General features: G+C 42.1%; 1 protein-coding gene across 2 annotated transcripts in view; it reads left to right on the top strand.

Moving 5' to 3' along the window:
• Nucleotides 1–2,765, top strand: part of SMOC2 (SPARC related modular calcium binding 2) — a 175,490-nt gene extending 172,725 nt beyond the window's left edge. For both annotated transcript variants that reach the window (XM_073335247.1, XM_073335246.2), the window contains exon 13: nucleotides 1,100–2,765. In XM_073335247.1, coding sequence (XP_073191348.1) covers nucleotides 1,100–1,123 — 24 coding nt within the window. In that variant the 3' untranslated portion in view covers nucleotides 1,124–2,765. The remainder of the gene's footprint in view (nucleotides 1–1,099) is intronic.
• Nucleotides 2,766–12,167: the final 9,402 nt, after the last annotated feature.

Genomic DNA, 12,167 nt, shown 5'->3' on the forward strand with positions numbered 1-12,167 from the left:
CTAATAACAATCTTCAAATATGTTAAGGACTGTTATAATGAGGACCATGATCAATTGTTCCCCATGTCCGTCCACTGAGGGTAGGAGAAGTAGTAATTGGCTTAATCTGCAGCAAGGGAGATTTAGGTTAGATATTAGGAAAAAACTTTCCAACTGTAAAGGTAATTAAGCACTGGAGATTCGACAAACACCTGTCAAGGATCGTTTGGATATATTTGGTCCTGCCCCATCACAAAGGGCTGGACTAAGTAACCTCTTAAGGTCCCTTCCAGATCTACATTTCTATGAGTCTATATCAGTTAGAGCCATATTGGGAAAATATAAAAATTGTAAGGCCATATTTTCTTTAAAAGGACACATGCAGCCCAGAGGAATGTACAGTGAAACTACAACTGGTACATAAGTCATTTGCCAGTGGTCTATTTCCTATGCGGCACATGCCATAGAAAGCATATTAGAGGGTTCTGCAACTTGCATAGATGGGAAGATTAATTTCCAGTTTGTAGTCCTGATTTACTACTATCTCAGAAGTCAGGTCCTCTTCCAGTGTGAAGTTCACTGATCCATAAAGCTTAGAGAAGAAACTTAACTCCATAGCTGTCGAAAAGGCAGCTCAATATCATAGATACAAACAAATACTAGAAAACAACCAAGACAAGCTCCTAAGAAAGAAACCCAACAGCTCTCTCATTCCCAACTCTTGCTGCATTTGCTCAGAAAGGAGTTCCGAAGAACTCTTTGCGAGAACAGCACGCCCTTAAACATACAGTATCTATATAAGGACCCAGATTTATCCCACCACGACAGCTTTTATTATCTAGAGCATTGTGTTTCACAGAACCCAAGGATGCCATAGGTAGAAGGTTGTAAAGATGTTGCTTTTGTCAATCTATATGGACAGCAAAATAGATTGTTAACTCTTTGGGCAGTAAGGTTTGTTTTTTATGTGTGTTTGTACAACATCCAGCAAAATGGGGCCATTATCTTGATTGGGGACTATGGACAGCACTGGAATATAAATAATAAGTGTTGGTATGTGAATGAAATTACTTGCAGGCATCACTAATAATAAAACCTTTTTTAAAAAATATCTTTTCAGCAAAGCTCTAAGAAGCAAGGATGAACAGCTTACATATCCAAGCCAGATCTCTTTGACATGTGGGAGATTTCCTCACCAAAAGGCAATAAAAAAAACAACCATAGTATTTGCACTTTGTACTTTAAAATGTAAATTCACCTTGTAGAAATGAGATATTTAAACAGACTGTTTTTTTAATCTGTGAAAATGTAACAGCTAGTTTTGAAAAATTATCACATACAATGTATGTGCCTTCTTTTGTCGTATGAAATCTGTACGTGTTGGAGATGTAAAAGTTTGCATTTAAACTTTTTTTAAAGCAGCTTTCTTGCAAACATTAATATAGAAACCTGCCTCTAAGTATCTTGGTTTCAATAGTATGCCTTGTTTTTCCTTACCAATACAGTCATTTAAACATAGTTATGCTGAAAAACTGCTTAAGATCTACTGTATTTACAATTTTGTCAAAGCAATGTTGGAGATTTTATGTTTCCAAGTCCAAGGGAAGTGTGAAAATTGCTGTTGACTCATTTTTGCAGCCTCTGATTGAATGGATATTTCCCTGTTGGTGACATTTTGATTTTATTATTTTGCTTTCCAAAGATAATGCAGTGAGAATGCAACCACTAAAGGATTCCAACAGCTATTCTATGGTTAGGGCTCTTGTAGAAAAATGTATTTTATCCATTTGAGGTGCCTTCCATTATAAATTTTACTAAGGTTTTTTGTTTGTTTGTTTTTGGGTGCGTGTGAGGATGTGTGTATCGTGTGGGGGGGGGAGGGTATGCCCTTTTGCCTGAATTAGTCATGCAACTAACTGAAAAGCAATATGATGGATCATCATATCACTCAAATTAGTTTCTGTCAAGCCCTAGAGCATTTTCCTGCAGTAAGCATAAGGCAGCAAAGGGACATATCTGTTCAGTATTGTAAATCTAATTATGAAGAGACAAAGAAGGCTAAACAGTCTTGTCTGTCTTTTGTTTTCCCTACACTTAGCTGAGCCCCCATCCATTCCTGGGGGTGCCGCAGGGTCTATGAGAAGGTAGAGCTATCACTGAACAAATTATGAATAGTTGCCATAAGGAGGTGTAGCCAGAAATCCCCCTGCCTTAGGCATTCTCCTTGCTCTCTGGGAGAAGTTCCTACAAGTTTTCATACCTTTTCTGTCATGTTTTCCTCTCTCTCTTTTCGTTCTCTCTTTTAGAGTGCCTTAAGGGAACAGGAGCTTGCAGATGTGAACTAGCAGGGAACTTGAAAAAAGGTTCAGACCTTGAACATTTGAATTGATCAATGCAGAGATCAATGGACTGCTGGCATCTAAAAACCCTAACATGTGGGTGGGGGGGGCACGTTGCAATGAGCAGCAGTTTTATTCCATGTTGTTAAAATAAGTTGTATGGGACCTGCCTTTGGAGCAATGTGTAGATTAGCTAGTCAGAAGGATGACCTGGCTTAAACTCGCATATGAAAAATCTTTGTTACGGAAACAAAATGTTTCATTTAAATTCCACAAGTGAATATATGCTGAAATATTGCTATGAGACTGCGCATATGTTGGAATTGTTAAAAAAAGAACGTGCCGAGGTGTTGTTGGTTGTTGTTTTTTTTGGAGGGGGGGGCAAAATGCAAATGTGTGTTTTCTTTGTAAAAGCATCTTTTATTCAAAATTTGATACCCTTTTATCATGCTAAACTTTGAATTTAATTTTTTTTTAGATTAAAGCTTAGTATGCTATCAAACCTGTTCTGGTTGTTTTTCTTCTATGACGTGAATAGCCTTTAAGAGACAACAGAGGCTAATGAAGGAAATCATTTCCAGTCTTTCCTCCAACACACTTCTTTTCCAGCAGTGACCCACACGCTGTACCTACCGGTCAAGGTTCTTAGACAGCCCCCATCTCTCTGGTTTCCACACACCTCCTGAGGCAGCTTAAGAAGAACATTTAATAAGGTAACAGGAATATAGAACAAACCCAATGATGTGTTTGGTGTGTCTACAATCAATCACAGGGACATTATATCATTTCAACCTCCTTTTGTTCCCAGGTTCCTTGCAGACTGTTATCTTGCCCTATATTGGTTCATGTCTGTTCCACATTGTAAATTCTTCGAGATAGGAACTTTGGGCCAGATCCTCAGCTTGTCTGTAAAATGCACAGCTGAGGTGGGGTATAAGTAAAAATAATAGGCTCAGTGCTGGAAGGTGTTAAGTACTCAACACCTCTCAAGAAAGCCCAGCAAGACTGGGCCCAATAGGATTAACAATAGCATTTGTAAGAAGGAATCTGACTCGACATCACTGTGCTCTTCAGAAGGGATGTTACGTGTATGCAATGGGAACAATCTTCCATGGAAATGTCCATGACACACACTTTTTTTTTTTTCAAAAACAAGGGTAAGAATTTGTCACTAGCCATTAGAATCAGTTTGTTTGAAGAATAGTCTTAGGTGCTTTTAAAGTCTTCAATCAATGTTATGACCATTATCCGAACTATCCAAAGAGCAGTATGGGATTTAACAACATGGCTCTTCTGAAAGTCAATGGCTAAATCCTCAGAAGTTATTTAAAAAATCTTAGGGATTATAATCATGTAAATATTCCCCTGCCACAACCATGGTTTGGTTTTAATGTCCTGCAACTGAGCTATTATAAATAATACATTGTTCTTAAAACTGGATTTAGAGCTGAGCCAAAAGCAAAACCCCTGATAACATACCTGGTCATCAGGGAAATTCAGTGCTGGCCCATATATCTATTTGGAGACAAGCTTAGACCCTTCATTTCTACATCCACAAACTGGAGAAATGCAGATGTAGCTTAGGCCCTCTTTCTGTAACCAGACACGTTCCTGATCCTACAAAGGGAGCTATGTTGATAGACCCTTAGGCCCATGCAGAGTACCAATGACTTCTTTGGGACTCCCTGTAGGTCTAAGGGTATGTCTACGCTTTGAGCTGGAGGTATAATTTCCAGTTTGAGGAGCAATACCTGCGCAACCTCTGATCAAGCTTGTGGTCTAAAAATAGAAGAGTAGCCCTCCGGGGCAAGGGACTAGCTTCCCAAGTACATGCCTAGCTTGTTCGTCAGGAATGTATTTAGCTGCCCCAGAGTTAGCCACCCGAGTACGTACCCATCCAAGATGCCAGGCATGTGCTCAGGAGGCTAGCCCCTCCCGCCATTCGCACCATGCCAACTGAGTACATACCGTGTCCAAGATGTGAGGTGTGTACTGGGGAGGTATTATGTAACTAGATTTTATATTAAGAACTGGTGTCAGGCTCTTTAATGTGGGAAGTGAAAGGTTTATTACTTTTGTTTTCTCTAAGATGGCAAATTGATGTCATTTTGGAGTAATTACTTTGACATTAAATGGAAAATAATTAAGTTTATTGATGTCTGAAGCATTAGACTGATTACAGTAAATTAATGATACCAATTGTATTCTTTGCCCTTTTGAATGGTTTCAATTCAAGTGAAAATATGTCCTTTGTTTAAAAAGCTCCACTATTTGATGGTATTTTTTATTAAATAAAAGTTTATGTAGGAAGCATTCAGCAAACAAAGGAACATCTTTCTCTACCTCAAACTACAGAGCAGGGAAAAAAAACTTCAATTTTTAGCTGTAGCAGAAACAAATATATTTGCACAATGACCCCCTCTCAAGTTCTTTCTTCCGCATCTTGTCACAGGTCCTGTCCTAGGTCTAGTGTCACTGCTGAAATACTACACGGCACATGTAAAGAGTGTACATTGACAGATGAATCCATTGCAAGCATATGAACAATGCAATGCTGCCCAGTAAAATAGTCAACTACCAGAGAGCATCTTTTTTCTTGATATTAGTGCTGCACATAAAGTTTCATACTGATTTTTGTGTGTTGAATGACTCTTCGCTCTGATGTAATGTCCGCTCCCTCATGCCATGGATACTCTGAAAGAACAACTTTCCTACAACTCAACCCAATAAATAAGATCAATCTATTTCAAGGGAAAGGCTGCAACTTCATTAAAGTGTAAAATTTTGAGTATACAACGTATAAAAGTATATCAGTATCTCTTAAACTATTTTATAAATAAAGGGTTTAACTCACTAGCCTGAGGTTCACTCCATCATTAAAAGTACAACCATGATTACGCCTGTCTTGCTAGCCCAAATACTTATATGGCCCTTATTACTCTCATATCTGAGCACTTCACTATCTTCAACGTCCTTTTCCTCATAACAGCCCTGAGAGATAGGAAAGTGCTATTAGCTTCCTTTTACAGATGAGGAACTGAGTCACAGAGAGACTAAATGACTTGCTCCAGGTCACACAGAATTCTGTGGTGCAGTAGGGAATTGAACCCTGTCTTCCAAAGTCCAGGCTAACACCCTAGACACTTTACCAACTTTCCCCTCTCCAGTCAGACTTTTTCCAGGCTATTGACTGCTGTTTGACAAACCCTTGTCTGTTCACCACACAAAGGAACAGTTCTCCACCTCTTAACTCAAAGCTGATCTACAGGCAGTGTTTCTGTACCCAGGGCTTTACACTGAGGCCAAGATGTGGGACCCAACAATAAGGGACACAGGGAAAACAGTGCAGGAATCTGTAAACGGGAGATTACTCCATAGCATGGGTTCTCATCATGGGAGCTTGTCACCCAGAGGAATCACAAACAGTTCAAATGGAGGGGCAGGGTGGGATTTGCAACCACTCTTCCCTTCATAGAATATAGAATATCAGGGTTGGAAGGGACCTCAGGAGGTCATCTAGTCCAACCCCCTGCTCAAAGCAGGACCGATCCCCAATTAAATCATCCCAACCAGGGCTTTGTCAAGCCTGACCTTAAAATCTTCTAAGGAAGGAGATTCCACCACCTCCCTAGGTAACGCATTCCAGTGTTTCACCACCCTCCTAGTGAAAAAGTTTTTCCTAATATCCAACCTAAATCTCCCCCACTGCAACTTGAGACCATTACTCCTTGTTCTGTCATCTGCTACCACTGAGAACAGTCTAGAGCCATCCTATTTGGAACCCCCTTTCAGGTAGTTGAAAGCAGCTATCAAATCCCCCCTCATTCTTCTCTTCCGTAGACTAAACATCCCCAGTTCCCTCAGCCTCTCCTCATAACTCATGTGTTCCAGTCCCCTAATCATTTTTGTTGCCCTCCGCTGGACTCTTTCCAATTTTTCCACATCCTTCCTGTAGTGTGTGGCCCAAAACTGGACACAGTACTCCAGATGAGGCCTCACCAGTGTCGAATAGAGGGGGACGATCACGTCCCTCGATCTGCTGGCAATGCCCCTACTTATACATCCCAAAATGCCATTGGCCTTCTTGGCAACAAGGGCACACTGTTGACTCATATCCAGCTTCTCGTCCACTGTAACCCCTAGGTCCTTTTCTGCAGAACTGCTGCCTAGCCATTTGGTCCCTAGTCTGTAGCGGTGCATTGGATTCTTCCGTCCTAAGTGCAGGACTCTGCACTTGTCCTTGTTGAACTTCATCAGGTTTCTTTTGGACCAATCCTCCAATTTGTCTAGGTCCCTCTGTATCCTATCCCTACCCTCCAGCGTATTTACCTCTCCTCCCAGTTTAGTGTCATCTGCAAACTTGCTGAGGGTGCAATCCACGCCGTCCTCCAGATCATTTATGAAGATATTGAACAAAACCGGTCCCAGGATCAACCCTAGGGGCACTTCACTTGATACCAGCTGCCAACTAGACATTTCTTTGTGGCTAGGTAGGAGTGGGGTCCCAATACTTTGTTGGGTGCTTATGGCATGGAAAAAAACTTGAGAACTACTGTTTTGTAGTATAAGTGACGTCTAAACTCTGAGTTTCATGACTCCATATTTTTGATCCACAAGATTTTCAATAGAGGTGACAGAACTCCAGGCTTGAATGGATTGGAAGTAAATACAAGTCTCAGATGATGCGTGTTTGAGAGGTACCATACATGTTCTGCCGCTCTATCAACAAATGCACTCTGCTCGTGTCAGACACTGAGCTATCCTAACAGCTATCCTGTCTTCACAGTACCCTCTGCTTCAACACCATCAGCACAGAATACCAGTCTTTTCATATCCCACAGCTGGGAGCCATGTTCCCTTCTGTCTATATTACATATTTCCTAGTGTTACAGAGCTAGCACTGAAAGCAGGGAGAGGGAGCTCACTCCCTAGCCCAAGACACCACCCAGCTTAATCATGGAGCTGCTGCATTTCAAAGAGCTCATTGTTTTGGAATTGGTGGGGGTGGTGAAATCAGAGAGCAATGGGTAAAGTGAATGACAAAACAAATGAGAGCGACAGAAACTAAGGGAAAGGTGGGAGAAAGGTTTAGAGAAGAGCTTAGACCCTTAGAAAAAGTCTGGCAGAGAGACATGGAGCCCAGAGAGGGAAAAGAACACACAGCCAAGTGGAAAGAGGAAAATGGAGACCAAGGAAAAGAGAGAGAGAGAGAGCCAGAGTGAGAAAAACAATGGGTGAGAAAGGAAGGGGATCAGAAGGCAAATCATAGGGGAAACAGGGACCCAGAAGGCAGAAAATAGAGGAGAGAGAAAAAGAAAGGAACAAAGAGGGAGAGTAAAGGGGAGAGCAAGGCAGGGAATAAAAAGAGGCAGTAGAAAGAGCAAGAAATAGAGCTCCAAGAGAAGTACAGAAAGTGCTAGAGACTGATAGAAGCAGAGAAGGGAAAGCAGGAAGAGAGGACAAGAGAGCGACACACACATATAAATGGGCTGAATCCCAAGAGTTTACATCTCCTAGGTCCAGAAATTTGTTCAGTAGACCCACATCTACTTCCTGATCTATCCTAAAGGGTCCAACCTGACTTAACTGTCAATACACCAGGGACAGATTTGGCCCCATGCGTTACAATTGGCTGTGGCTCTTAGTCTGAAGAGACCTTTGTACTCATGGCCAATCCTGAGGCCATCCCTGGATCCAGGAAGTCTGGATCCAGGAAGTCTAAGCAATATTTAATGAAAATCTGAATGCAGAAACCAACATATATTTCTAAATTAGGAGCAGATTTGGACAGGATGAGGAAATCCTAACCACAACAAAGATTATTTTCCTTTTGTATTTTTTATGCAGTAAAGCTTTAAGCAATATGTAATTAGATTTTTTTATTTCATTCATTGTGCCAATAGATCGTCTCATGGCTTGGCTGATACCCTACAGTTTAATATTTTCTTTAATCAACACATTGACGGCAACAGATTACAACAGAGCATTGGTGTTTGTGGTTGCCTTTATGTTCACTCTTGGGGTGCCTGAAAACTAATGATTTAAAGACTTTTCAAAATCTTTAATCTAGGGATTGTGGGTTCAGAGCGTGTGCACAAAATGTGTTCAGGGAACCTTTGAAAGCATCAGAGGCTCCAACTGGAACTCCCTGGAAGGCAATGTATGCTGTGATAGTTGGATTGCACCAGATGGACCATGATGTCTTTCGCTGCTGGCACCATGCAAATGATCATGAAAATAGCTAATACTAGGAAATGCTTCCCACTCAAGATTTTCAATAGTGCTATGGAAGGTGTGTGTGATCTATAGCAGACAACACATGCAAGTCTCATGAAAATAGTACGCTGAGTTGTGTAGATGCCAGTGTGTCAGAAGTATCTGGGAGAGGGCCGGAAGGGGAAAGGCAGGCCGGGGAATGTGCAGAGAGAAACACACACCCCTTAAAAGAGGATGAGGTAAGAGGGAGAGACCACTAAATGTCACTAGTTGAGGCTATCCTTTCTAGAAATCTCAATCCAACCAAGTTAGTTTCCAACCTTACATTTCATTTTGAAAAGAGATTTTAATTGCATTCTGATACACTGGGGGAAAAAACACCATCTCAGAGACAAGGTGGGTGAGGTAATATCTTTTATTGGATCAACTTCTGCTGGTGAGAGCGACAACCTTTCCAGCTTACACAGTCTCTCTCTCTCTCCAATAGAAGTTAGTGCAATACAAGATATTTCCTCACCCACCTTGTGTGTCTAATGTCCTGGGACCAACGTGGCTACAACTCCACTGCATATGATACTTTATCTTGTTAGTTTCACTGAAAATCTTGCTGAAAACATCTACAGTACCAGTTAGAACCCAGAAGCTTTTCCTACTAAATATTTATATCCTGGCAGTGCCCAAAAGCCCTAGCTTGGATTGAGGCCCCATTGTGATGGACACTGTGCAAGCACAGATCAGAGACAATCCCTGCATTGTGGGGCTTCCAATCAAAAGAGATTAAGGGATGTGGATATCACCCACAAGTGAATGAGTATGGTAAATTGGGGCAGCTTTGTTAATTACATGTATTGTCTGGTTGAGTTTGTTTATTTTATTTGGGGTTAGAGGTAAGGAGGAAATAAAAAGAAGACAGCACACCTTGTCACCTCTTCAGCTGGTCAGCCAGCAGTGTTTTGTAAGCATCGTGGCAGAGGTGAGTCCTTAGGAAGAATCTGAAGGAAGGTAAGATGATGACTGTTTGAGTTATCAGGGAGTTTCCTCCATGCATTGCTTAATTTGTGCCAGGGCTTGTTTGAGCCCTGGCACCTCTTTCATTACAACTTAAGCACAGAAAGGGTGGGTTGGTTAAGGAAAAAGCTGACTGGTGGCCAGTAAAGGCAGGGAATATTGGAAGAAAGAAGATGGGGGGTTAATGTCACAATAGGTTACTCAATCAGCTAGGTGGGGGGGCTAAGCAATGAAGAGTCTTAAAGCAGGAAGCTTGTTTTTTATGCAGTGATGCAGGGGATTCAAAGAGGTGATGTGATTAGAGCGGTAAGCCAAGATGATTTTAGCAGCAGCATTCTGAATACACTTGAAGGGAGCAAAGTTGCGGTAGTCAAGGCCAAAAAGTGGTAATAAGAAAATAGAAGAAAAGGAGGACTTGTGGCACCTTAGAGACTAACAAATTTATTTGAGCATAAGCTTTCATGAGCTACAGCTCACTTCACTGGATGCATACAGTGGAAAATACAGTGGGGAGATTTATATACACAGAGAACATGAAACAATGGGTGTTACCATACACACTGTAACCAGAGTGATCAGGTAAGGTGAGCTATTACCAGCAGGAGAGCGGGGAGGGGGGAACCTTTTGTAGTGATAATCAAGGTGGGCCATTTCCAGCAGTTGACAAGAACGTCTGAGGAACAGCGGGGGGGAGGGGAGGGAATAAACATGGGGAAATAGTTTTACTTTGTGTAATGATACATCCACTCCCAGTCTTTATTCAAGCCTAAGTTAATTGTATCCAGTTTGCAAATTAATTCCAATTCAGCAGTCTCTCGTTGGAGTCTGTTTTTGAAGTTTTTTTGTAATCGAGTGACCAAAGAGATTGAAGTGTTCTCTGACTGGTTTTTGAATGTTATAATTCTTGACGTCTGATTTATGTCCATTTATTCTTTTACGTAGAGATTGTCCAGTTTGGCCAATGTACATGGCAGAGGGGCATTGCTGGTACATGATGGCATATATCACATTGGTAGACGTGCAGGTGAACGAGCCTCTGACAGGGTGGCTGATGTGATTAGGCCCTATGATGGTGTCCCCTAAATAGAGATGTGGACACAGTTGGCAACGGGCTTTGTTGCAAGGATAGGTTCCTGGGTTAGTGGTTCTGTTGTGTGGTGTGTGGTTGCTGGTGAGTATTTGCTTCAGATTGGGGGGCTGTCTGTAAGCAAGGGCTGGCCTGTCTCCCAAGATCTGTGAGAGGGATGGGTCGTCCTTCAGGATAGGTTGTAGATCCTTGATGATGCGTTGGAGAGGTTTTAGTTGGGGGCTGAAGGTGATGTCTAGTGGCGTTCTGTTTTCTTTGTTGGGCCTGACCTGTAGTAGGTAACTTCTGGGTACTCTTCTGGCTCTGTCAATCTGTTTCTTCACTTCAGTAGGCGGGTATTGTAGTTGTAAGAACGCTTGATAGAGATCCTGTAGGTGTTTCAGATAGGTCTTCATCCTTCTCTACCTCTTACACACATGATTTTCTTGCTGAGATCTGTGGTATGTGTGGCTTTCCAGGACTATGCATCTGCCCCCGTGTGAGGAAGGGCCAGAGGCATCAGGAACTATGTAAAGATCAGGTCATGCAATCCCCACCACCTAAGTAGATCTTTGGGCATAGCTGGTTCGAATGCCACTGACCCTCAGCCAGCCTAACTGAGCCAGTGCCCCCTCCATGCATTTCTTGCCCAGACACCACTCTGACTCTTATTATACATCAGAAGTTTTCAGAGTATTTTTTAAGAGATTTGAAAACACACACAGTCTATGCATTCCACATTTCTCCTACAATAGAATTAAAGAAATATTGCAGAAAGTGGCCATTGAAAGACAACAGAAATTGTTTTACAATGCAACTTGCCCTTTAACCAGCAACGGATATGTGATACCCAAAATTAAGAAGTGTATTATCATATTTTCCTTCTTAATCCTAGCATAATTGTGGATGTTATTTGTTTTAAGAAATCAGCCTATATTGCATGAGTGCTAGAAATAAAACAGTAATGATGTCTGCTTAATTCCAGAAATATTTCCACATGTGTCTTGTTTTAGTTTGAATTGGTTCTCCAGTGGAAAATGTAGATACTGTCACAAGGGAGATACATATGCAGCATTCATTGATTGCATCCATCAGTGCAATTTTCCCTAACCTCTCCCCACTTCTCTCCCTCCACCCCAGTTTTCCACTAGGGTCCTGTAGCAGGGTAGTTACCTGGCTCCTGGGGAAAAAGGCAGGCTGATTGGGGAAGCAGCCACAGCTGTGGCCACACCCAATCAGTCCACAGCTGGCCTTGATATAAGGCTAAGGGAGGAGCTGGGTCAGTCTAGGGTGACCAGATGTCCTGATTTTATACGGACAGTCCTGATATTCAGGGCTTTTTCTTATATAGGCACCTATTACCCCCCACCCCCGTCCCGATTTTACATACTTGCTATCTGGTCACCTTAGGTCAGTCTCACTCCAGCCTTGGAGTGGGAAGGACCTAGCTGCCGGGGAGAAAAGGGTACCTGAAACAGAGCAGTGCTGGGGAAGGGCAAGAGGAGCTGGGGAGCTCCAGCCTGGCAACTCTGCAGGCTGAGGCCTGGTTAGGGACCTAA

The sequence above is a fragment of the Lepidochelys kempii genome, chromosome 3 (genome assembly GCF_965140285.1).
Source record: "Lepidochelys kempii isolate rLepKem1 chromosome 3, rLepKem1.hap1, whole genome shotgun sequence".
In the NCBI taxonomy this organism is placed as follows: domain Eukaryota; kingdom Metazoa; phylum Chordata; order Testudines; family Cheloniidae; genus Lepidochelys; species Lepidochelys kempii.